Source organism: Hemitrygon akajei, chromosome 4 (genome assembly GCF_048418815.1).
Source record: "Hemitrygon akajei chromosome 4, sHemAka1.3, whole genome shotgun sequence".
Taxonomy (NCBI): Eukaryota; Metazoa; Chordata; class Chondrichthyes; order Myliobatiformes; family Dasyatidae; genus Hemitrygon; species Hemitrygon akajei.
This window is the reverse complement of record NC_133127.1, coordinates 100,823,851-100,851,350: the sequence shown is the minus strand read 5'-3', so window position 1 is coordinate 100,851,350 and position 27,500 is coordinate 100,823,851. Positions and strand designations below refer to the sequence as shown.

At 53.0% G+C, this 27,500-nt stretch overlaps 1 protein-coding gene across 1 annotated transcript in view; it reads left to right on the top strand.

Moving 5' to 3' along the window:
* Window positions 1–27,500, top strand: part of ablim2 (actin binding LIM protein family, member 2) — a 381,429-nt gene that overhangs the window by 310,014 nt on the left and 43,915 nt on the right. The window contains exon 13 of the mRNA XM_073043109.1: window positions 25,786–25,896. Within this exon, the coding sequence (XP_072899210.1) occupies window positions 25,786–25,896 (111 nt within the window). The remainder of the gene's footprint in view (window positions 1–25,785; window positions 25,897–27,500) is intronic.

The following is a 27,500-nucleotide window of genomic DNA, read 5'->3' as shown; positions in this document are numbered from 1 at the left end:
GTCCCTGCAACTACACAAGGTGCAGCGCTCCTGCACTTGTCCCTGCAACTACACAAGGTGCAGCGCTCCTCCACTTGTCCCTGCAACTACACAAGGTGCAGCGCTCCTCCACTTGTTCCTGCAACTACACAAGGTGCAGCATTCCTCCACTTGTTCCTGCAACTACACAAGGTGCAGCGCTCCAGCACTTGTTCCTGCAACTACACAAGGTGCAGCGCTCCTCCACTTGTCCCTGCAACTACACAAGGTGCAGCGCTCCTCCACTTGTCCCTGCAACTACACAAGGTGCAGCGCTCCTCCACTTGTCCCTGCAACTACACAAGGTGCAGCGCTCCTCCACTTGTTCCTGCAACTACACAAGGTGCAGCGCTCCTCCACTTGTCCCTGCAACTACACAAGGTGCAGCGCTCCTCCACTTGTTCCTGCAACTACACAAGGTGCAGCGCTCCTCCACTTGTTCCTGCAACTACACAAGGTGCAGCGCTCCTCCACTTGTCCCTGCAACTACACAAGGTGCAGCGCTCCTCCACTTGTTCCTGCAACTACACAAGGTGCAGCATTCCTCCACTTGTTCCTGCAACTACACAAGGTGCAGCGCCCCTCCACTTGTCCCTGCAACTACACAAGGTGCAGCGCCCCTCCACTTGTCCCTGCAACTACACAAGGTGCAGCGCTCCTGCACTTGTCCCTGCAACTACACAAGGTGCAGCGGTCCTCCACTTGTTCCTGCAACTACACAAGGTGCAGCGCTCCTCCACTTGTTCCTGCAACTACACAAGGTGCAGCATTCCTCCACTTGTTCCTGCAACTACACAAGGTGCAGCGCTCCTCCACTTGTTCCTGCAACTACACAAGGTGCAGCGCTCCTCCACTTGTCCCTGCAACTACACAAGGTGCAGCGCTCCTCCACTTGTTCCTGCAACTACACAAGGTGCAGCATTCCTCCACTTGTTCCTGCAACTGCACAAGGTGCAGCGCTCCTCCACTTGTTCCTGCAACTACACAAGGTGCAGCGCTCCTCCACTTGTCCCTGCAACTACACAAGGTGCAGCGCTCCTCCACTTGTCCCTGCAACTACACAAGGTGCAGCGCTCCTCCACTTGTCCCTGCAACTACACAAGGTGCAGCGCTCCTCCACTTGTCCCTGCAACTACACAAGGTGCAGCGCTCCTCCACTTGTCCCTGCAACTACACAAGGTGCAGCGCTCCTCCACTTGTTCCTGCAACTACACAAGGTGCAGCATTCCTCCACTTGTTCCTGCAACTACACAAGGTGCAGCGCTCCTCCACTTGTCCCTGCAACTACACAAGGTGCAGCGCTCCTCCACTTGTCCCTGCAACTACACAAGGTGCAGCGCTCCTCCATTTGTCCCTGCAACTACACAAGGTGCAGCGCTCCTGCACTTGTCCCTGCAACTACACAAGGTGCAGCGGTCCTCCACTTGTTCCTGCAACTACACAAGGTGCAGCATTCCTCCACTTGTTCCTGCAACTACACAAGGTGCAACGCTCCTCCACTTGTTCCTGCAACTACACAAGGTGCAACACTCCTGCAATTGTCCCTGCAACTACACAAGGTGCAACACTCCTGCAATTGTCCCTGCAACTACACAAGGTGCAGCGCTCCTGCACTTGTCCCTGCAACTACACAAGGTGCAGCGCTCCTCCACTTGTTCATGCAACTACACAAGGTGCAGCGCTCCTCCACTTGTCCCTGCAACTACACAAGGTGCAGCGCTCCTCCACTTGTCCCTGCAACTACACAAGGTGCAGCGCTCCTCCACTTGTTCCTGCAACTACACAAGGTGCAGCATTCCTCCACTTGTTCCTGCAACTACACAAGGTGCAGCGCTCCTCCACTTGTTCCTGCAACTACACAAGGTGCAGCACTCCTCCACTTGTCCCTGCAACTACACAAGGTGCAGCGCTCCTCCACTTGTCCCTGCAACTACACAAGGTGCAGCGCTCCTCCACTTGTCCCTGCAACTACACAAGGTGCAGCGCTCCTCCACTTGTTCCTGCAACTACACAAGGTGCAGCATTCCTCCACTTGTTCCTGCAACTACACAAGGTGCAGCGCTCCTCCACTCGTCCCTGCAACTACACAAGGTGCAGCGCTCCTCCACTTGTTCCTGCAACTACACAAGGTGCAGCGCCCCTCCACTTGTCCCTGCAACTACACAAGGTGCAGCGCTCCTGCACTTGTCCCTGCAACTACACAAGGTGCAGCGCTCCTCCACTTGTTCCTGCAACTACACAAGGTGCAGCATTCCTCCACTTGTTCCTGCAACTACACAAGGTGCAGCGCTCCTCCACTTGTTCCTGCAACTACACAAGGTGCAACACACCTGCAATTGTCCCTGCAACTACACAAGGTGCAGCGCTCCTGCACTTGTCCCTGCAACTACACAAGGTGCAGCGCTCCTCCACTTGTTCCTGCAACTACACAAGGTGCAGCATTCCTCCACTTGTTCCTGCAACTGCACAAGGTGCAGCGCTCCTCCACTTGTTCCTGCAACTACACAAGGTGCAGCGCTCCTCCACTTGTCCCTGCAACTACACAAGGTGCAGCGCTCCTCCACTTGTCCCTGCAACTACACAAGGTGCAGCGCTCCTCCACTTGTCCCTGCAACTACACAAGGTGTAGCGCTCCTGCACTTGTCCCTGCAACTACACAAGGTGCAGCGCTCCTCCACTTGTTCCTGCAACTACACAAGGTGCAGCGCTCCTCCACTTATCCCTGCAACTACACAAGGTGCAGCGCTCCTCCACTTGTCCCTGCAACTACACAAGGTGCAGCGCTCCTCCACTTGTCCCTGCAACTACACAAGGTGCAGCGCTCCTCCACTTGTCCCTGCAACTACACAAGGTGCAGCGCTCCTCCACTTGTCCCTGCAACTACACAAGGTGCAGCGCTCCTCCACCTGTCCCTGCAACTACACAAGGTGCAGCGCTCCTCCACTTGTCCCTGCAACTACACAAGGTGCAGCGCTCCTGCACTTGTCCCTGCAACTACACAAGGTGCAGCGCTCCTCCACTTGTTCCTGCAACTACACAAGGTGCAGCGCTCCTCCACTTGTTCCTGCAACTACACAAGGTGTAGCGCTCCTCCACTTGTCCCTGCAACTACACAAGGTGCAGCGCTCCTCCACTTGTTCCTGCAACTACACAAGGTGCAGCATTCCTCCACTTCTTCCTGCAACTACACAAGGTGCAGCGCCCCTCCACTTGTCCCTGCAACTACACAAGGTGCAGCGCCCCTCCACTTGTCCCTGCAACTACACAAGGTGCAGCGCTCCTGCACTTGTCCCTGCAACTACACAAGGTGCAGCGGTCCTCCACTTGTTCCTGCAACTACACAAGGTGCAGCGCTCCTCCACTTGTTCCTGCAACTACACAAGGTGCAGCATTCCTCCACTTGTTCCTGCAACTACACAAGGTGCAGCGCTCCTCCACTTGTTCCTGCAACTACACAAGGTGCAACACTCCTGCAATTGTCCCTGCAACTACACAAGGTGCAGCGCTCCTGCACTTGTCCCTGCATCTACACAAGGTGCAGCGCTCCTCCACTTGTTCCTGCAACTACACAAGGTGCAGCATTCCTCCACTTGTTCCTGCAACTGCACAAGGTGCAGCTCTCCTCCACTTGTTCCTGCAACTACACAAGGTGCAGCGCTCCTCCACTTGTCCCTGCAACTACACAAGGTGCAGCGCTCCTCCACTTGTCCCTGCAACTACACAAGGTGCAGCGCTCCTCCACTTGTCCGTGCAACTACACAAGGTGCAGCGCTCCTCCACTTGTCCCTGCAACTACACAAGGTGCAGCGCTCCTCCACTTGTCCCTGCAACTACACAAGGTGCAGCGCTCCTCCACTTGTTCCTGCAACTACACAAGGTGCAGCATTCCTCCACTTGTTCCTGCAACTACACAAGGTGCAGCGCTCCTCCACTTGTCCCTGCAACTACACAAGGTGCAGCGCTCCTCCACTTGTCCCTGCAACTACACAAGGTGCAGCGCTCTTCCACTTGTCCCTGCAACTACACAAGGTGCAGCGCTCCTGCACTTGTCCCTGCAACTACACAAGGTGCAGCGGTCCTCCACTTGTTCCTGCAACTACACAAGGTGCAGCATTCCTCCACTTGTTCCTGCAACTACACAAGGTGCAATGCTCCTCCACTTGTTCCTGCAACTACACAAGGTGCAACACTCCTGCAATTGTCCCTGCAACTACACAAGGTGCAGCGCTCCTGCACTTGTCCCTGCAACTACACAAGGTGCAGCGCTCCTCCACTTGTTCCTGCAACTACACAAGGTGCAACACTCCTGCAATTGTCCCTGCAACTACACAAGGTGCAGCGCTCCTGCACTTGTCCCTGCAACTACACAAGGTGCAGCGCTCCTCCACTTGTTCATGCAACTACACAAGGTGCAGCGCTCCTCCACTTGTTCCTGCAACTACACAAGGTGCAGCGCTCCTCCACTTGTCCCTGCAACGACACAAGGTGCAGCGCTCCTCCACTTGTCCCTGCAACTACACAAGGTGCAGCGCTCCTCCACTTGTTCCTGCAACTACACAAGGTGCAGCATTCCTCCACTTGTTCCTGCAACTACACAAGGTGCAGCGCTCCTCCACTTGTCCCTGCAACTACACAAGGTGCAGCACTCCTCCACTTGTCCCTGCAACTACACAAGGTGCAGCGCTCCTCCACTTGTCCCTGCAACTACACAAGGTGCAGCGCTCCTCCACTTGTCCCTGCAACTACACAAGGTGCAGCGCTCCTCCACTTGTTCCTGCAACTACACAAGGTGCAGCATTCCTCCACTTGTTCCTGCAACTACACAAGGTGCAGCGCTCCTCCACTTGTCCCTGCAACTACACAAGGTGCAGCGCTCCTCCACTTGTTCCTGCAACTACACAAGGTGCAGCGCCCCTCCACTTGTCCCTGCAACTACACAAGGTGCAGCGCTCCTGCACTTGTCCCTGCAACTACACAAGGTGCAGCTCTCCTCCACTTGTTCCTGCAACTACACAAGGTGCAGCATTCCTCCACTTGTTCCTGCAACTACACAAGGTGCAGCATTCCTCCACTTGTTCCTGCAACTACACAAGGTGCAGCGCTCCTCCACTTGTTCCTGCAACTACACAAGGTGCAACACTCCTGCAATTGTCCCTGCAACTACACAAGGTGCAGCGCTCCTGCACTTGTCCCTGCAACTACACAAGGTGCAGCGCTCCTCCACTTGTTCCTGCAACTACACAAGGTGCAGCATTCCTCCACTTGTTCCTGCAACTGCACAAGGTGCAGCGCTCCTCCACTTGTTCCTGCAACTACACAAGGTGTAGCGCTCCTCCACTTGTCCCTGCAACTACACAAGGTGCAGCGCTCCTCCACTTGTTCCTGCAACTACACAAGGTGCAGCGCTCCTCCACTTGTCCCTGCAACTACACAAGGTGCAGCGCTCCTCCACTTGTCCCTGCAACTACACAAGGTGCAGCGCTCCTCCACTTGTCCCTGCAACTACACAAGGTGCAGCGCTCCTCCACTTGTTCCTGCAACTACACAAGGTGCAGCATTCCTCCACTTGTTCCTGCAACTACACAAGGTGCAGTGCTCCTGCACTTGTCCCTGCAACTACACAAGGTGCAGCGCTCCTCCACTTGTTCCTGCAACTACACAAGGTGCAGCGCTCCTGCACTTGTCCCTGCAACTACACAAGGTGCAGCGCTCCTCCACTTGTCCCTGCAACTACACAAGGTGCAGCGCTCCTGCACTTGTCCCTGCAACTACACAAGGTGCAGCGGTCCTCCACTTGTTCCTGCAACTACACAAGGTGCAGCATTCCTCCACTTGTTCCTGCAACTACACAAGGTGCAACGCTCCTCCACTTGTTCCTGCAACTACACAAGGTGCAACACTCCTGCAATTGTCCCTGCAACTACACAAGGTGCAGCGCTCCTGCACTTGTCCCTGCAACTACACAAGGTGCAGCGCTCCTCCACTTGTTCCTGCAACTACACAAGGTGCAACACTCCTGCAATTGTCCCTGCAACTACACAAGGTGCAGCGCTCCTGCACTTGTCCCTGCAACTACACAAGGTGCAGCGCTCCTCCACTTGTTCATGCAACTACACAAGGTGCAGCGCTCCTCCACTTGTCCCTGCAACTACACAAGGTGCAGCGCTCCTCCACTTGTCCCTGCAACTACACAAGGTGCAGCGCTCCTCCACTTGTTCCTGCAACTACACAAGGTGCAGCATTCCTCCACTTGTTCCTGCAACTACACAAGGTGCAGCATTCCTCCACTTGTTCCTGCAACTACACAAGGTGCAGCGCTCCTCCACTTGTCCCTGCAACTACACAAGGTGCAGCGCTCCTCCACTTGTCCCTGCAACTACACAAGGTGCAGCGCTCCTCCACTTGTTCCTGCAACTACACAAGGTGCAGCATTCCTGCACTTGTTCCTGCAACTACACAAGGTGCAGCGCTCCTCCACTTGTCCCTGCAACTACACAAGGTGCAGCGCTCCTCCACTTGTCCCTGCAACTACACAAGGTGCAGCGCTCTTCCACTTGTCCCTGCAACTACACAAGGTGCAGCGCTCCTGCACTTGTCCCTGCAACTACACAAGGTGCAGCGGTCCTCCACTTGTTCCTGCAACTACACAAGGTGCAGCATTCCTCCACTTGTTCCTGCAACTACACAAGGTGCAATGCTCCTCCACTTGTTCCTGCAACTACACAAGGTGCAACACTCCTGCAATTGTCCCTGCAACTACACAAGGTGCAGCGCTCCTGCACTTGTCCCTGCAACTACACAAGGTGCAGCGCTCCTCCACTTGTTCCTGCAACTACACAAGGTGCAACACTCCTGCAATTGTCCCTGCAACTACACAAGGTGCAGCGCTCCTGCACTTGTCCCTGCAACTACACAAGGTGCAGCGCTCCTCCACTTGTTCATGCAACTACACAAGGTGCAGCGCTCCTCCACTTGTTCCTGCAACTACACAAGGTGCAGCGCTCCTCCACTTGTCCCTGCAACGACACAAGGTGCAGCGCTCCTCCACTTGTCCCTGCAACTACACAAGGTGCAGCGCTCCTCCACTTGTTCCTGCAACTACACAAGGTGCAGCATTCCTCCACTTGTTCCTGCAACTACACAAGGTGCAGCGCTCCTCCACTTGTCCCTGCAACTACACAAGGTGCAGCACTCCTCCACTTGTCCCTGCAACTACACAAGGTGCAGCGCTCCTCCACTTGTCCCTGCAACTACACAAGGTGCAGCGCTCCTCCACTTGTCCCTGCAACTACACAAGGTGCAGCGCTCCTCCACTTGTTCCTGCAACTACACAAGGTGCAGCATTCCTCCACTTGTTCCTGCAACTACACAAGGTGCAGCGCTCCTCCACTTGTCCCTGCAACTACACAAGGTGCAGCGCTCCTCCACTTGTTCCTGCAACTACACAAGGTGCAGCGCCCCTCCACTTGTCCCTGCAACTACACAAGGTGCAGCGCTCCTGCACTTGTCCCTGCAACTACACAAGGTGCAGCTCTCCTCCACTTGTTCCTGCAACTACACAAGGTGCAGCATTCCTCCACTTGTTCCTGCAACTACACAAGGTGCAGCGCTCCTCCACTTGTTCCTGCAACTACACAAGGTGCAACACTCCTGCAATTGTCCCTGCAACTACACAAGGTGCAGCGCTCCTGCACTTGTCCCTGCAACTACACAAGGTGCAGCGCTCCTCCACTTGTTCCTGCAACTACACAAGGTGCAGCATTCCTCCACTTGTTCCTGCAACTGCACAAGGTGCAGCGCTCCTCCACTTGTTCCTGCAACTACACAAGGTGTAGCGCTCCTCCACTTGTCCCTGCAACTACACAAGGTGCAACGCTCCTCCACTTGTTCCTGCAACTACACAAGGTGCAGCGCTCCTCCACTTGTCCCTGCAACTACACAAGGTGCAGCGCTCCTCCACTTCTCCCTGCAACTACACAAGGTGCAGCGCTCCTCCACTTGTCCCTGCAACTACACAAGGTGCAGCGCTCCTCCACTTGTTCCTGCAACTACACAAGGTGCAGCATTCCTCCACTTGTTCCTGCAACTACACAAGGTGCAGTGCTCCTGCACTTGTCCCTGCAACTACACAAGGTGCAGCGCTCCTCCACTTGTTCCTGCAACTACACAAGGTGCAGCGCTCCTGCACTTGTCCCTGCAACTACACAAGGTGCAGCGCTCCTCCACTTGTCCCTGCAACTACACAAGGTGCAGCGCTCCTGCACTTGTCCCTGCAACTACACAAGGTGCAGCGGTCCTCCACTTGTTCCTGCAACTACACAAGGTGCAGCATTCCTCCACTTGTTCCTGCAACTACACAAGGTGCAACGCTCCTCCACTTGTTCCTGCAACTACACAAGGTGCAACACTCCTGCAATTGTCCCTGCAACTACACAAGGTGCAGCGCTCCTGCACTTGTCCCTGCAACTACACAAGGTGCAGCGCTCCTCCACTTGTTCCTGCAACTACACAAGGTGCAACACTCCTGCAATTGTCCCTGCAACTACACAAGGTGCAGCGCTCCTGCACTTGTCCCTGCAACTACACAAGGTGCAGCGCTCCTCCACTTGTTCATGCAACTACACAAGGTGCAGCGCTCCTCCACTTGTCCCTGCAACTACACAAGGTGCAGCGCTCCTCCACTTGTCCCTGCAACTACACAAGGTGCAGCGCTCCTCCACTTGTTCCTGCAACTACACAAGGTGCAGCATTCCTCCACTTGTTCCTGCAACTACACAAGGTGCAGCATTCCTCCACTTGTTCCTGCAACTACACAAGGTGCAGCGCTCCTCCACTTGTCCCTGCAACTACACAAGGTGCAGCGCTCCTCCACTTGTTCCTGCAACTACACAAGGTGCAGCATTCCTCCACTTGTTCCTGCAACTACACAAGGTGCAGCGCTCCTCCACTTGTCCCTGCAACTACACAAGGTGCAGCATTCCTCCACTTGTTCCTGCAACTACACAAGGTGCAGCGCTCCTCCACTTGTCCCTGCAACTACACAATGTGCAGCGCTCCTGCACTTGTCCCTGCAACTACACAAGGTGCAGCATTCCTCCACTTGTCCCTGCAACTACACAAGGTGCAGCGCTCCTGCACTTGTTCCTGCAACTACACAAGGTGCAGCATTCCTCCACTTGTCCCTGCAACTACACAAGGTGCAGCGCTCCTCCACTTGTTCCTGCAACTACACAAGGTGCAGCATTCCTCCACTTGTTCCTGCAACTACACAAGGTGCAGCGCTCCTCCACTTGTTCCTGCAACTACACAAGGTGCAGCGCTCCTCCACTTGTTCCTGCAACTACACAAGGTGCAGCATTCCTCCACTTGTTCCTGCAACTACACAAGGTGCAGCGCTCCTCCACTTGTCCCTGCAACTACACAAGGTGCAGCATTCCTCCACATGTTCCTGCAACTACACAAGGTGCAGCGCTCCTCCACTTGTCCCTGCAACTACACAAGGTGCAGCGCTCCTGCACTTGTCCCTGCAACTACACAAGGTGCAGCGCTCCTCCACTTGTTCCTGCAACTACACAAGGTGCAGCATTCCTCCACTTGTTCCTGCAACTACACAAGGTGCAGCGCTCCTCCACTTGTCCCTGCAACTACACAAGGTGCAGCGCTCCTGCACTTGTCCCTGCAACTACACAAGGTGCAGCGCTCCTCCACTTGTCCCTGCAACTACACAAGGTGCAGCGCTCCTGCACTTGTCCCTGCAACTACACAAGGTGCAGCGCTCCTCCACTTGTCCCTGCAACTACACAAAGTGCAGCGCTCCTCCACTTGTCCCTGCAACTACACAAGGTGCAGCGGTCCTCCACTTGTTCCTGCAACTACACAAGGTGCAGCATTCCTCCACTTGTTCCTGCAACTACACAAGGTGCAACGCTCCTCCACTTGTCCTGCAACTACACAAGGTGCAACACTCCTGCAATTGTCCCTGCAACTACACAAGGTGCAGCGCTCCTGCACTTGTCCCTGCAACTACACAAGGTGCAGCGCTCCTCCACTTGTTCCTGCAACTACACATGGTGCAACACTCCTGCAATTGTCCCTGCAACTACACAAGGTGCAGCGCTCCTGCACTTGTCCCTGCAACTACACAAGGTGCAGCGCTCCTCCACTTGTTCCTGCAACTACACAAGGTGCAGCGCTCCTGCACTTGTCCGTGCAACTACACAAGGTGCAGCACTCCTCCACTTGTCCCTGCAACTACACAAGGTGCAGCGCTCCTCCACTTGTTCCTGCAACTACACAAGGTGCAGCACTCCTCCACTTGTCCCTGCAACTACACAAGGTGCAGCGCTCCTCCACTTGTCCCTGCAACTACACAAGGTGCAGCGCTCCTCCACTTGTCCCTGCAACTACACAAGGTGCAGCACTCCTCCACTTGTCCCTGCAACTACACAAGGTGCAGCGCTCCTCCACTTGTCCCTGCAACTACACAAGGTGCAGCGCTCCTCCACTTGTTCCTGCAACTACACAAGGTGCAGCGCTCCTCCACTTGTCCCTGCAACTACACAAGGTGCAGCGCTCCTCCACTTGTTCCTGCAACTACACAAGGTGCAGCATTCCTCCACTTGTTCCTGCAACTACACAAGGTGCAGCATTCCTCCACTTGTTCCTGCAACTACACAAGGTGCAGCGCTCCTCCACTTGTCCCTGCAACTACACAAGGTGCAGCGCTCCTCCACTTGTCCCTGCAACTACACAAGGTGCAGCGCTCCTCCACTTGTTCCTGCAACTACACAAGGTGCAGCATTCCTCCACTTGTTCCTGCAACTACACAAGGTGCAGCGCTCCTCCACTTGTCCCTGCAACTACACAAGGTGCAGCGCTCCTCCACTTGTCCCTGCAACTACACAAGGTGCAGCGCTCTTCCACTTGTCCCTGCAACTACACAAGGTGCAGCGCTCCTGCACTTGTCCCTGCAACTACACAAGGTGCAGCGGTCCTCCACTTGTTCCTGCAACTACACAAGGTGCAGCATTCCTCCACTTGTTCCTGCAACTACACAAGGTGCAATGCTCCTCCACTTGTTCCTGCAACTACACAAGGTGCAACACTCCTGCAATTGTCCCTGCAACTACACAAGGTGCAGCGCTCCTGCACTTGTCCCTGCAACTACACAAGGTGCAGCGCTCCTCCACTTGTTCCTGCAACTACACAAGGTGCAACACTCCTGCAATTGTCCCTGCAACTACACAAGGTGCAGCGCTCCTGCACTTGTCCCTGCAACTACACAAGGTGCAGCGCTCCTCCACTTGTTCATGCAACTACACAAGGTGCAGCGCTCCTCCACTTGTTCCTGCAACTACACAAGGTGCAGCGCTCCTCCACTTGTCCCTGCAACGACACAAGGTGCAGCGCTCCTCCACTTGTCCCTGCAACTACACAAGGTGCAGCGCTCCTCCACTTGTTCCTGCAACTACACAAGGTGCAGCATTCCTCCACTTGTTCCTGCAACTACACAAGGTGCAGCGCTCCTCCACTTGTCCCTGCAACTACACAAGGTGCAGCACTCCTCCACTTGTCCCTGCAACTACACAAGGTGCAGCGCTCCTCCACTTGTCCCTGCAACTACACAAGGTGCAGCGCTCCTCCACTTGTCCCTGCAACTACACAAGGTGCAGCGCTCCTCCACTTGTTCCTGCAACTACACAAGGTGCAGCATTCCTCCACTTGTTCCTGCAACTACACAAGGTGCAGCGCTCCTCCACTTGTCCCTGCAACTACACAAGGTGCAGCGCTCCTCCACTTGTTCCTGCAACTACACAAGGTGCAGCGCCCCTCCACTTGTCCCTGCAACTACACAAGGTGCAGCGCTCCTGCACTTGTCCCTGCAACTACACAAGGTGCAGCTCTCCTCCACTTGTTCCTGCAACTACACAAGGTGCAGCATTCCTCCACTTGTTCCTGCAACTACACAAGGTGCAGCGCTCCTCCACTTGTTCCTGCAACTACACAAGGTGCAACACTCCTGCAATTGTCCCTGCAACTACACAAGGTGCAGCGCTCCTGCACTTGTCCCTGCAACTTCACAAGGTGCAGCGCTCCTCCACTTGTTCCTGCAACTACACAAGGTGCAGCATTCCTCCACTTGTTCCTGCAACTGCACAAGGTGCAGCGCTCCTCCACTTGTTCCTGCAACTACACAAGGTGTAGCGCTCCTCCACTTGTCCCTGCAACTACACAAGGTGCAACGCTCCTCCACTTGTTCCTGCAACTACACAAGGTGCAGCGCTCCTCCACTTGTCCCTGCAACTACACAAGGTGCAGCGCTCCTCCACTTGTCCCTGCAACTACACATGGTGCAGCGCTCCTCCACTTGTCCCTGCAACTACACAAGGTGCAGCGCTCCTCCACTTGTTCCTGCAACTACACAAGGTGCAGCATTCCTCCACTTGTTCCTGCAACTACACAAGGTGCAGTGCTCCTGCACTTGTCCCTGCAACTACACAAGGTGCAGCGCTCCTCCACTTGTTCCTGCAACTACACAAGGTGCAGCGCTCCTGCACTTGTCCCTGCAACTACACAAGGTGCAGCGCTCCTCCACTTGTCCCTGCAACTACACAAGGTGCAGCGCTCCTGCACTTGTCCCTGCAACTACACAAGGTGCAGCGGTCCTCCACTTGTTCCTGCAACTACACAAGGTGCAGCATTCCTCCACTTGTTCCTGCAACTACACAAGGTGCAACGCTCCTCCACTTGTTCCTGCAACTACACAAGGTGCAACACTCCTGCAATTGTCCCTGCAACTACACAAGGTGCAGCGCTCCTGCACTTGTCCCTGCAACTACACAAGGTGCAGCGCTCCTCCACTTGTTCCTGCAACTACACAAGGTGCAACACTCCTGCAATTGTCCCTGCAACTACACAAGGTGCAGCGCTCCTGCACTTGTCCCTGCAACTACACAAGGTGCAGCGCTCCTCCACTTGTTCATGCAACTACACAAGGTGCAGCGCTCCTCCACTTGTCCCTGCAACTACACAAGGTGCAGCGCTCCTCCACTTGTCCCTGCAACTACACAAGGTGCAGCGCTCCTCCACTTGTTCCTGCAACTACACAAGGTGCAGCATTCCTCCACTTGTTCCTGCAACTACACAAGGTGCAGCATTCCTCCACTTGTTCCTGCAACTACACAAGGTGCAGCGCTCCTCCACTTGTCCCTGCAACTACACAAGGTGCAGCGCTCCTCCACTTGTTCCTGCAACTACACAAGGTGCAGCATTCCTCCACTTGTTCCTGCAACTACACAAGGTGCAGCGCTCCTCCACTTGTCCCTGCAACTACACAAGGTGCAGCATTCCTCCACTTGTTCCTGCAACTACACAAGGTGCAGCGCTCCTCCACTTGTCCCTGCAACTACACAATGTGCAGCGCTCCTGCACTTGTCCCTGCAACTACACAAGGTGCAGCATTCCTCCACTTGTCCCTGCAACTACACAAGGTGCAGCGCTCCTGCACTTGTTCCTGCAACTACACAAGGTGCAGCATTCCTCCACTTGTCCCTGCAACTACACAAGGTGCAGCGCTCCTCCACTTGTTCCTGCAACTACACAAGGTGCAGCATTCCTCCACTTGTTCCTGCAACTACACAAGGTGCAGCGCTCCTCCACTTGTTCCTGCAACTACACAAGGTGCAGCGCTCCTCCACTTGTTCCTGCAACTACACAAGGTGCAGCATTCCTCCACTTGTTCCTGCAACTACACAAGGTGCAGCGCTCCTCCACTTGTCCCTGCAACTACACAAGGTGCAGCATTCCTCCACATGTTCCTGCAACTACACAAGGTGCAGCGCTCCTCCACTTGTCCCTGCAACTACACAAGGTGCAGCGCTCCTGCACTTGTCCCTGCAACTACACAAGGTGCAGCGCTCCTCCACTTGTTCCTGCAACTACACAAGGTGCAGCATTCCTCCACTTGTTCCTGCAACTACACAAGGTGCAGCGCTCCTCCACTTGTCCCTGCAACTACACAAGGTGCAGCGCTCCTGCACTTGTCCCTGCAACTACACAAGGTGCAGCGCTCCTCCACTTGTCCCTGCAACTACACAAGGTGCAGCGCTCCTGCACTTGTCCCTGCAACTACACAAGGTGCAGCGCTCCTCCACTTGTCCCTGCAACTACACAAGGTGCAGCGCTCCTCCACTTGTCCCTGCAACTACACAAGGTGCAGCGGTCCTCCACTTGTTCCTGCAACTACACAAGGTGCAGCATTCCTCCACTTGTTCCTGCAACTACACAAGGTGCAACGCTCCTCCACTTGTCCTGCAACTACACAAGGTGCAACACTCCTGCAATTGTCCCTGCAACTACACAAGGTGCAGCGCTCCTGCACTTGTCCCTGCAACTACACAAGGTGCAGCGCTCCTCCACTTGTTCCTGCAACTACACAAGGTGCAACACTCCTGCAATTGTCCCTGCAACTACACAAGGTGCAGCGCTCCTGCACTTGTCCCTGCAACTACACAAGGTGCAGCGCTCCTCCACTTGTTCCTGCAACTACACAAGGTGCAGCGCTCCTGCACTTGTCCGTGCAACTACACAAGGTGCAGCACTCCTCCACTTGTCCCTGCAACTACACAAGGTGCAGCGCTCCTCCACTTGTTCCTGCAACTACACAAGGTGCAGCACTCCTCCACTTGTCCCTGCAACTACACAAGGTGCAGCGCTCCTCCACTTGTCCCTGCAACTACACAAGGTGCAGCGCTCCTCCACTTGTCCCTGCAACTACACAAGGTGCAGCACTCCTCCACTTGTCCCTGCAACTACACAAGGTGCAGCGCTCCTCCACTTGTCCCTGCAACTACACAAGGTGCAGCGCTCCTCCACTTGTTCCTGCAACTACACAAGGTGCAGCATTCCTCCACTTGTTCCTGCAACTACACAAGGTGCAGCATTCCTCCACTTGTTCCTGCAACTACACAAGGTGCAGCGCTCCTCCACTTGTCCCTGCAACTACACAAGGTGCAGCGCTCCTCCACTTGTCCCTGCAACTACACAAGGTGCAGCATTCCTCCACTTGTTCCTGCAACTACACAAGGTGCAGCGCTCCTCCACTTGTCCCTGCAACTACACAAGGTGCAGCGCTCCTCCACTTGTTCCTGCAACTACACAAGGTGCAGCATTCCTCCACTTGTTCCTGCAACTACACAAGGTGCAGCGCTCCTCCACTTGTCCCTGCAACTACACAAGGTGCAGCATTCCTCCACTTGTTCCTGCAACTACACAAGGTGCAGCGCTCCTCCACTTGTCCCTGCAACTACACAATGTGCAGCGCTCCTGCACTTGTCCCTGCAACTACACAAGGTGCAGCATTCCTCCACTTGTCCCTGCAACTACACAAGGTGCAGCGCTCCTGCACTTGTTCCTGCAACTACACAAGGTGCAGCATTCCTCCACTTGTCCCTGCAACTACACAAGGTGCAGCGCTCCTCCACTTGTTCCTGCAACTACACAAGGTGCAGCATTCCTCCACTTGTTCCTGCAACTACACAAGGTGCAGCGCTCCTCCACTTGTTCCTGCAACTACACAAGGTGCAGCGCTCCTCCACTTGTTCCTGCAACTACACAAGGTGCAGCATTCCTCCACTTGTTCCTGCAACTACACAAGTTGCAGCGCTCCTCCACTTGTCCCTGCAACTACACAAGGTGCAGCATTCCTCCACTTGTTCCTGCAACTACACAAGGTGCAGCGCTCCTCCACTTGTCCCTGCAACTACACAAGGTGCAGCGCTCCTGCACTTGTCCCTGCAACTACACAAGGTGCAGCGCTCCTCCACTTGTTCCTGCAACTACACAAGGTGCAGCATTCCTCCACTTGTTCCTGCAACTACACAAGATGCAGCGCTCCTCCACTTGTCCCTGCAACTACACAAGGTGCAGCGCTCCTGCACTTGTCCCTGCAACTACACAAGGTGCAGCGCTCCTCCACTTGTCCCTGCAACTACACAAGGTGCAGCGCTCCTGCACTTGTCCCTGCAACTACACATGGTGCAGCGGTCCTCCACTTGTTCCTGCAACTACTCAAGGTGCAGCATTCCTCCACTTGTTCCTGCAACTACACAAGGTGCAACGCTCCTCCACTTGTTCCTGCAACTACACAAGGTGCAACACTCCTGCAATTGTCCCTGCAACTACACAAGGTGCAGCGCTCCTGCACTTGTCCCTGCAACTACACAAGGTGCAGCGCTCCTCCACTTGTTCCTGCAACTACACAAGGTGCAACACTCCTGCAATTGTCCCTGCAACTACACAAGGTGCAGCGCTCCTGCACTTGTCCCTGCAACTACACAAGGTGCAGCGCTCCTCCACTTGTTCCTGCAACTACACAAGGTGCAGCGCTCCTCCACTTGTCCCTGCAACTACACAAGGTGCAGCGCTCCTCCACTTGTCCCTGCAACTACACAAGGTGCAGCGCTCCTCCACTTGTTCCTGCAACTACACAAGGTGCAGCACTCCTCCACTTGTCCCTGCAACTACACAAGGTGCAGCGCTCCTCCACTTGTCCCTGCAACTACACAAGGTGCAGCGCTCCTCCACTTGTCCCTGCAACTACACAAGGTGCAGCGCTCCTCCACTTGTTCCTGCAACTACACAAGGTGCAGCATTCCTCCACTTGTTCCTGCAACTACACAAGGTGCAGCATTCCTCCACTTGTTCCTGCAACTACACAAGGTGCAGCGCTCCTCCACTTGTCCCTGCAACTACACAAGGTGCAGCGCTCCTCCACTTGTCCCTGCAACTACACAAGGTGCAGCGCTCCTCCACTTGTTCCTGCAACTACACAAGGTGCAGCATTCCTCCACTTGTTCCTGCAACTACACAAGGTGCAGCATTCCTCCACTTGTTCCTGCAACTACACAAGGTGCAGCGCTCCTCCACTTGTTCCTGCAACTACACAAGGTGCAACACTCCTGCAATTGTCCCTGCAACTACACAAGGTGCAGCGCTCCTGCACTTGTCCCTGCAACTACACAAGGTGCAGCGCTCCTCCACTTGTTCCTGCAACTACACAAGGTGCAGCATTCCTCCACTTGTTCCTGCAACTACAGAAGGTGCAGCTCTCCTCCACTTGTTCCTGCAACTACACAAGGTGCAGCGCTCCTCCACTTGTCCCTGCAACTACACAAGGTGCAGCGCTCCTCCACTTGTTCCTGCAACTACACAAGGTGCAGCGCTCCTCCACTTGTCCCTGCAACTACACAAGGTGCAGCGCTCCTCCACTTGTCCCTGCAACTACACAAGGTGCAGCGCTCCTCCACTTGTCCCTGCAACTACACAAGGTGCAGCGCTCCTGCACTTGTCCCTGCAACTACACAAGGTGCAGCGCTCCTCCACTTGTTCCTGCAACTACACAAGGTGCAGCATTCCTCCACTTGTTCCTGCAACTACACAAGGTGCAGCGCTCCTCCACTTGTCCCTGCAACTACACAAGGTGCAGCGCTCCTGCACTTGTCCCTGCAACTACACAAGGTGCAGCGCTCCTCCACTTGTCCCTGCAACTACACAAGGTGCAGCACTCCTGCACTTGTCCCTGCAACTACACATGGTGCAGCGGTCCTCCACTTGTTCCTGCAACTACACAAGGTGCAGCATTCCTCCACTTGTTCCTGCAACTACACAAGGTGCAACGCTCCTCCACTTGTCCTGCAACTACACAAGGTGCAACACTCCTGCAATTGTCCCTGCAACTACACAAGGTGCAGCGCTCCTGCACTTGTCCCTGCAACTACACAAGGTGCAGCGCTCCTCCACTTGTTCCTGCAACTACACAAGGTGCAACACTCCTGCAATTGTCCCTGCAACTACACAAGGTGCAGCGCTCCTGCACTTGTCCCTGCAACTACACAAGGTGCAGCGCTCCTCCACTTGTTCCTGCAACTACACAAGGTGCAGCGCTCCTCCACTTGTCCCTGCAACTACACAAGGTGCAGCGCTCCTCCACTTGTCCCTGCAACTACACAAGGTGCAGCGCTCCTCCACTTGTTCCTGCAACTACACAAGGTGCAGCACTCCTCCACTTGTCCCTGCAACTACACAAGGTGCAGCGCTCCTCCACTTGTCCGTGCAACTACACAAGGTGCAGCGCTCCTCCACTTGTCCCTGCAACTGCACAAGGTGCAGCACTCCTCCACTTGTCCCTGCAACTACACAAGGTGCAGCGCTCCTCCACTTGTCCCTGCAACTACACAAGGTGCAGCGCTCCTCCACTTGTTCCTGCAACTACACAAGGTGCAGCATTCCTCCACTTGTTCCTGCAACTACACAAGGTGCAGCATTCCTCCACTTGTTCCTGCAACTACACAAGGTGCAGCGCTCCTCCACTTGTCCCTGCAACTACACAAGGTGCAGCGCTCCTCCACTTGTCCCTGCAACTACACAAGGTGCAGCATTCCTCCACTTGTTCCTGCAACTACACAAGGTGCAGCGCTCCTCCACTTGTCCCTGCAACTACACAAGGTGCAGCGCTCCTCCACTTGTTCCTGCAACTACACAAGGTGCAGCATTCCTCCACTTGTTCCTGCAACTACACAAGGTGCAGCGCTCCTCCACTTGTCCCTGCAACTACACAAGGTGCAGCATTCCTCCACTTGTTCCTGCAACTACACAAGGTGCAGCGCTCCTCCACTTGTCCCTGCAACTACACAATGTGCAGCGCTCCTGCACTTGTCCCTGCAACTACACAAGGTGCAGCATTCCTCCACTTGTCCCTGCAACTACACAAGGTGCAGCGCTCCTGCACTTGTTCCTGCAACTACACAAGGTGCAGCATTCCTCCACTTGTCCCTGCAACTACACAAGGTGCAGCGCTCCTCCACTTGTTCCTGCAACTACACAAGGTGCAGCATTCCTCCACTTGTTCCTGCAACTACAGAAGGTGCAGCTCTCCTCCACTTGTTCCTGCAACTACACAAGGTGCAGCGCTCCTCCACTTGTCCCTGCAACTACACAAGGTGCAGCGCTCCTCCACTTGTTCCTGCAACTACACAAGGTGCAGCGCTCCTCCACTTGTCCCTGCAACTACACAAGTTGCAGCGCTCCTCCACTTGTCCCTGCAACTACACAAGGTGCAGCGCTCCTCCACTTGTCCCTGCAACTACACAAGGTGCAGCGCTCCTGCACTTGTCCCTGCAACTACACAAGGTGCAGCGCTCCTCCACTTGTTCCTGCAACTACACAAGGTGCAGCATTCCTCCACTTGTTCCTGCAACTACACAAGGTGCAGCGCTCCTCCACTTGTCCCTGCAACTACACAAGGTGCAGCGCTCCTGCACTTGTCCCTGCAACTACACAAGGTGCAGCGCTCCTCCACTTGTCCCTGCAACTACACAAGGTGCAGCACTCCTGCACTTGTCCCTGCAACTACACATGGTGCAGCGGTCCTCCACTTGTTCCTGCAACTACACAAGGTGCAGCATTCCTCCACTTGTTCCTGCAACTACACAAGGTGCAACGCTCCTCCACTTGTCCTGCAACTACACAAGGTGCAACACTCCTGCAATTGTCCCTGCAACTACACAAGGTGCAGCGCTCCTGCACTTGTCCCTGCAACTACACAAGGTGCAGCGCTCCTCCACTTGTTCCTGCAACTACACAAGGTGCAACACTCCTGCAATTGTCCCTGCAACTACACAAGGTGCAGCGCTCCTGCACTTGTCCCTGCAACTACACAAGGTGCAGCGCTCCTCCACTTGTTCCTGCAACTACACAAGGTGCAGCGCTCCTCCACTTGTCCCTGCAACTACACAAGGTGCAGCGCTCCTCCACTTGTCCCTGCAACTACACAAGGTGCAGCGCTCCTCCACTTGTTCCTGCAACTACACAAGGTGCAGCACTCCTCCACTTGTCCCTGCAACTACACAAGGTGCAGCGCTCCTCCACTTGTCCGTGCAACTACACAAGGTGCAGCGCTCCTCCACTTGTCCCTGCAACTGCACAAGGTGCAGCACTCCTCCACTTGTCCCTGCAACTACACAAGGTGCAGCGCTCCTCCACTTGTCCCTGCAACTACACAAGGTGCAGCGCTCCTCCACTTGTTCCTGCAACTACACAAGGTGCAGCATTCCTCCACTTGTTCCTGCAACTACACAAGGTGCAGCATTCCTCCACTTGTTCCTGCAACTACACAAGGTGCAGCGCTCCTCCACTTGTCCCTGCAACTACACAAGGTGCAGCGCTCCTCCACTTGTCCCTGCAACTACACAAGGTGCAGCATTCCTCCACTTGTTCCTGCAACTACACAAGGTGCAGCGCTCCTCCACTTGTCCCTGCAACTACACAAGGTGCAGCGCTCCTCCACTTGTTCCTGCAACTACACAAGGTGCAGCATTTCTCCACTTGTTCCTGCAACTACACAAGGTGCAGCGCTCCTCCACTTGTCCCTGCAACTACACAAGGTGCAGCATTCCTCCACTTGTTCCTGCAACTACACAAGGTGCAGCGCTCCTCCACTTGTCCCTGCAGCTACACAATGTGCAGCGCTCCTGCACTTGTCCCTGCAACTACACAAGGTGCAGCATTCCTCCACTTGTCCCTGCAACTACACAAGGTGCAGCGCTCCTGCACTTGTTCCTGCAACTACACAAGGTGCAGCATTCCTCCACTTGTCCCTGCAACTACACAAGGTGCAGCGCTCCTCCACTTGTTCCTGCAACTACACAAGGTGCAGCATTCCTCCACTTGTTCCTGCAACTACACAAGGTGCAGCGCTCCTCCACTTGTTCCTGCAACTACACAAGGTGCAGCATTCCTCCACTTGTTCCTGCAACTACACAAGGTGCAGCGCTCCTCCACTTGTCCCTGCAACTACACAAGGTGCAGCATTCCTCCACTTGTTCCTGCAACTACACAAGGTGCAGCGCTCCTCCACTTGTCCCTGCAACTACACAAGGTGCAGCGCTCCTGCACTTGTCCCTGCAACTACACAAGGTGCAGCGCTCCTCCACTTGTTCCTGCAACTACACAAGGTGCAGCATTCCTCCACTTGTTCCTGCAACTACACAAGATGCAGCGCTCCTCCACTTGTCCCTGCAACTACACAAGGTGCAGCGCTCCTGCACTTGTCCCTGCAACTACACAAGGTGCAGCGCTCCTCCACTTGTCCCTGCAACTACACAAGGTGCAGCGCTCCTGCACTTGTCCCTGCAACTACACATGGTGCAGCGGTCCTCCACTTGTTCCTGCAACTACTCAAGGTGCAGCATTCCTCCACTTGTTCCTGCAACTACACAAGGTGCAACGCTCCTCCACTTGTTCCTGCAACTACACAAGGTGCAACACTCCTGCAATTGTCCCTGCAACTACACAAGGTGCAGCGCTCCTGCACTTGTCCCTGCAACTACACAAGGTGCAGCGCTCCTCCACTTGTTCCTGCAACTACACAAGGTGCAACACTCCTGCAATTGTCCCTGCAACTACACAAGGTGCAGCGCTCCTGCACTTGTCCCTGCAACTACACAAGGTGCAGCGCTCCTCCACTTGTTCCTGCAACTACACAAGGTGCAGCGCTCCTCCACTTGTCCCTGCAACTACACAAGGTGCAGCGCTCCTCCACTTGTCCCTGCAACTACACAAGGTGCAGCGCCCCTCCACTTGTCCCTGCAACTACACAAGGTGCAGCACTCCTCCACTTGTCCCTGCAACTACACAAGGTGCAGCGCTCCTCCACTTGTCCCTGCAACTACACAAGGTGCAGCGCTCCTCCACTTGTCCCTGCAACTACACAAGGTGCAGCGCTCCTCCACTTGTTCCTGCAACTACACAAGGTGCAGCATTCCTCCACTTGTTCCTGCAACTACACAAGGTGCAGCATTCCTCCACTTGTTCCTGCAACTACACAAGGTGCAGTGCTCCTCCACTTGTCCCTGCAACTACACAAGGTGCAGCGCTCCTCCACTTGTCCCTGCAACTACACAAGGTGCAGCGCTCCTCCACTTGTTCCTGCAACTACACAAGGTGCAGCATTCCTCCACTTGTTCCTGCAACTACACAAGGTGCAGCATTCCTCCACTTGTTCCTGCAACTACACAAGGTGCAGCGCTCCTCCACTTGTTCCTGCAACTACACAAGGTGCAACACTCCTGCAATTGTCCCTGCAACTACACAAGGTGCAGCGCTCCTCCACTTGTTCCTGCAACTACACAAGGTGCAACACTCCTGCAATTGTCCCTGCAACTACACAAGGTGCAGCGCTCCTGCACTTGTCCCTGCAACTACACAAGGTGCAGCGCTCCTCCACTTGTTCCTGCAACTACACAAGGTGCAGCATTCCTCCACTTGTTCCTGCAACTACAGAAGGTGCAGCTCTCCTCCACTTGTTCCTGCAACTACACAAGGTGCAGCGCTCCTCCACTTGTTCCTGCAACTACACAAGGTGCAACACTCCTGCAATTGTCCCTGCAACTACACAAGGTGCAGCGCTCCTGCACTTGTCCCTGCAACTACACAAGGTGCAGCGCTCCTCCACTTGTTCCTGCAACTACACAAGGTGCAGCGCTCCTGCACTTGTCCCTGCAACTACACAAGGTGCAGCACTCCTCCACTTGTCCCTGCAACTACACAAGGTGCAGCGCTCCTCCACTTGTTCCTGCAACTACACAAGGTGCAGCACTCCTCCACTTGTCCCTGCAACTACACAAGGTGCAGCGCTCCTCCACTTGTCCCTGCAACTACACAAGGTGCAGCGCTCCTCCACTTGTCCCTGCAACTACACAAGGTGCAGCACTCCTCCACTTGTTCCTGCAACTACAGAAGGTGCAGCTCTCCTCCACTTGTTCCTGCAACTACACAAGGTGCAGCGCTCCTCCACTTGTCCCTGCAACTACACAAGGTGCAGCGCTCCTCCACTTGTTCCTGCAACTACACAAGGTGCAGCGCTCCTCCACTTGTCCCTGCAACTACACAAGGTGCAGCGCTCCTCCACTTGTCCCTGCAACTACACAAGGTGCAGCGCTCCTGCACTTGTCCCTGCAACTACACAAGGTGCAGCATTCCTCCACTTGTCCCTGCAACTACACAAGGTGCAGCGCTCCTCCACTTGTTCCTGCAACTACACAAGGTGCAGCATTCCTCCACTTGTTCCTGCAACTACACAAGGTGCAGCGCTCCTCCACTTGTCCCTGCAACTACACAAGGTGCAGCGCTCCTCCACTTGTCCCTGCAACTACACAAGGTGCAGCGCTCCTCCACTTGTCCCTGCAACTACACAAGGTGCAGCGCTCCTCCACTTGTTCCTGCAACTACACAAGGTGCAGCGCTCCTCCACTTGTCCCTGCAACTACACAAGGTGCAGCGCTCCTCCACTTGTCCCTGCAACTACACAAGGTGCAGCGCTCCTCCACTTGTTCCTGCAACTACACAAGGTGCAGCATTCCTCCACTTGTTCCTGCAACTACACAAGGTGCAGCGCTCCTCCACTTGTTCCTGCAACTACACAAGGTGCAGCGCTCCTCCACTTGTCCCTGCAACTACACAAGGTGCAGCGCTCCTGCACTTGTCCCTGCAACTACACAAGGTGCAGCGCCCTCCACTTGTTCCTGCAACTACACAAGGTGCAGCATTCCTCCACTTGTTCCTGCAACTACACAAGGTGCAGCGCTCCTCCACTTGTCCCTGCAACTACACAAGGTGCAGCGCTCCTCCACTTGTTCCTGCAACTACACAAGGTGCAGCGCTCCTCCACTTGTCCCTGCAACTACACAAGGTGCAGCGCTCCTCCACTTGTCCCTGCAACTACACAAGGTGCAGCGCTCCTGCACTTGTCCCTGCAACTACACAAGGTGCAGTGCTCCTCCACTTGTCCCTGCAACTACACAAGGTGCAGCGCTCCTCCACTTGTCCCTGCAACTACACAAGGTGCAGCGCTCCTCCACTTGTTCCTGCAACTACACAAGGTGCAGCATTCCTCCACTTGTTCCTGCAACTACACAAGGTGCAGCGCTCCTCCACTTGTTCCTGCAACTACACAAGGTGCAGCGCTCCTCCACTTGTCCCTGCAACTACACAAGGTGCAGCGCTCCTGCACTTGTCCCTGCAACTACACAAGGTGCAGCGCCCTCCACTTGTTCCTGCAACTACACAAGGTGCAGCATTCCTCCACTTGTTCCTGCAACTACACAAGGTGCAGCGCTCCTCCACTTGTCCCTGCAACTACACAAGGTGCAGCGCTCCTCCACTTGTTCCTGCAACTACACAAGGTGCAGCGCTCCTCCACTTGTCCCTGCAACTACACAAGGTGCAGTGCTCCTCCACTTGTTCCTGCAACTACACAAGGTGCAACACTCCTGCACTTGTTCCTGCAACTACATGAGGTTCAACACTCCTGCATTTGTTCCTGCATCTACATGAGGTTCAGCACACCTGCATTTGACCCTGCTCCATCTCCTTCACCACCATCCAGAGACCTGAAGAGCCTTTTTAGGTAGGGAAGAAGTTTACTAGCACGCCCCACAAACTGGTCTATATCTCACATTGCTGACATCAACTGTAGAGTAGGTAACCAATTAGCAAAATGCCTGCACTGTGCAACAGCCTTACTGAGCTTCCAATTGCAAATCCTATCATCTCCCCTTCTCATTCCCACATCAACATGCCTGTCCTTGGCCTTGTCTACTGCCACATGAGGCTAAACATAAAGTAGAAGAACATCTCATATTAATTTGGGTAGCCTACAACTTACTGAATGGAATAAACACTGAATTCCAATTTTGTATAATCCGCTCTGTTGTGTTCTATTCCCAGTCACACTTCCTTTGTTCACCTTTCCTATCCCTTTCCTCATTACTTATGAGTTCACCCTCCCCTACTTAGTTCCATCTGCCCAATCATCTCTCTCTTAACTGATCCCACCTGTCATGAACTAACCTCCATGTCTACTATTTGCTTCTTCCTTCCCCACTTAACGTCTCTCTCTCACTCACTCACACACAAAATTTGATGGCACCCACTACCTACCAGTGTTTGCCTCACTTCTACACACTACCAATCTTCCCTTTACACTCTCAATTCTGATGCAGGGTCTCAACCTAAAATGTCAACCATCTCTTTGACTCCACAGATGCTGTTTGATTTGCTAAATTCTTCTATAATTTTTGCTGCTAATTTGTATGTTCTTATTTCTGTTTGTTTGTATGAACTGAATTCTGCATCATGGAAGATACATCCTTTGAATGAAAATTTAACACAGATTCTTAGCATCTTATTCTATTGATTCAGGTAAAGTTAATTGACCCAATGGTGCTCATCAGAGAAGAGCATGGAGTCCATTCACTGTATTGTTGAACAGCTATTAGATCTTCAACCTTTCCATGTGGTTTGAGTGATTTTATGGGAGTGTAGAAAATGGTAACTTGTAATAAGGCACCAGTGTATTCAAGTACATGTAAAATGTTGTGCAATGTTTTTAAAATTCTTCAGAAAGTGCAATGTGGTGATAGATTTTCTTTACAATTCCCAGTGTTAAAGATCAATTGCATAGAAACCAATCGAGGAGATGATATGGATAATTCTCTAACATTCTGATGTTTTCTTTTGGTATTGTTTTTAGTAATTGCCAGGAGCAGATCAATTTATGTTCCAAGCAATGCTGTTTCAGAACAAAATATGAAAGTGATGAATATTATTCAAAAAATGCCTGGGATATCACAGGCATTCATCACCAGCCCTTATTGGAAAGTGCATTTAAAAACAATCCTTTTTCACTTGCAACCTTTTTGTTCTGCTCAGAGCTCACCTCTGCTGGTATTCATTCCCTGCATACTGGTAGTTACAGCTCCTTGTCAACACACTCCAGCTTTCCATCCTCTCTCACACCTAACTATGTTCCTTATTTTAAAGGTAAGTTGCACGTGCTGAACTAGACAAAGTGTTCTCCATTTGCTTATCCACAGAGATGGAGCCTATGCATGGTTGTATAGTGAACTTGATGTCAGTGTATATCTCAGGTACAATGAACTTTGAATTATTTGAATAGCATCCTTTTACCGCTTTCAATCTGGCTGTTCTGTGACATTGTAAGACAACTCTTCACAAAAATGAAGCAATGTCTTTTTAAATTTGAGTCATTGCTCCAAACTTACAGATTTTTTATAATTATTATAAAATTATTAATAATTTCTAATGTATTCAGTTAAATTTGTGGCTTCACTCTTCGACACATGATCTCATTCAGACTTCATTGAAGAATACAGAAATTGGTTTACCAACCTTGCAATCCATCTGATTTCCCCAGTATTTAAAATTTACCCTATTATTAATTCTGCCCAAATCAGCTGCAGAAAAGGATAGTCAATATTTTGACTGGCCTTGCCTTGTTCTCATTGTGTGGCTGTGAACAGTTTTAACGTAGGTAGCACGCTTTTATAAGTTCAATTATTCAGCAAAGTTTTTACAGAACAAGATTTGTAGTTTTCTACAGCAGTGCAATACAAATCGTGTTACTCATTCAAGCTCCAGTTGCACGAATCAAATGAAAGTACTGGAAAGCACTAAAGATAATACAAGAACATTGCAAATTACTGCAAGGTTATCTTGAAAAGGCAGATATAGTGAGGAAGTCAGGAGTATTGTACAAAAGGGCATTATACAAAAATGCAAGGTGTTGTTAATTCTTTTGCAAGGTCTGTAATCCTGCTATTTGATTCCAGAGTCACAGTGGGCTCCAAAGAAAAAGTGTACCTAGATTATTAAAATTGTTTCGTACCATCCTTGTAGCCTAGATGTCAGGCCAGGTAAGTTCTAAGTACAGTTTATAGTCACCAATGCCAGATGCCATTTTCCTCTGGAAATGGAACACTTTTAGTGAATTATAACATTCGTGCCAGCAGAACAGTATTTTTAGCATCTAGGCTCTGTAGACCTGATGGATAGATTAATACAGGTTCTGCAGAAGCACTTCCAATCTGCAGTACTGAGAAAACATACTGTAGATGATCTATAAAAATGTATGTTGCATCATTGTGTACATTCAGAAAAGAATACTACAAAAAGTATATAAATGCATGCTCAATGGGTGCTCAGGTGGTAAATACAGGATGTTAACTGCACTGCTAGCACATTTGCTCTTTAATGAGAATATTTGACAAGTGCTTGAAGTTTAAAAAGTCTTTAATTGCTACATCTATACATATATATATATATACATTATTAAATAAATCCAAAGTAGATTGAAATCTTGCTTAACAAAATGCAAATCTTTTGTTATGCAGTGAAGCTATAAAGATGTAAAGATGTGTATCTGACTGTACATACATATACAGTATACAAAACAATTATGTATGCAATCTTAGTGTTTGGGCAATATCCTCCCACATTTCCCCTCTTTATTGCTTGTACTTTGCGACAGAGATGCAGCCCTTGGATGTAAGAAATGAAATAATTACAAATACAAGTACAAAGTTGCAGTTCTCTTCTGCTAACTTATAAAATGCTATTGATATGAA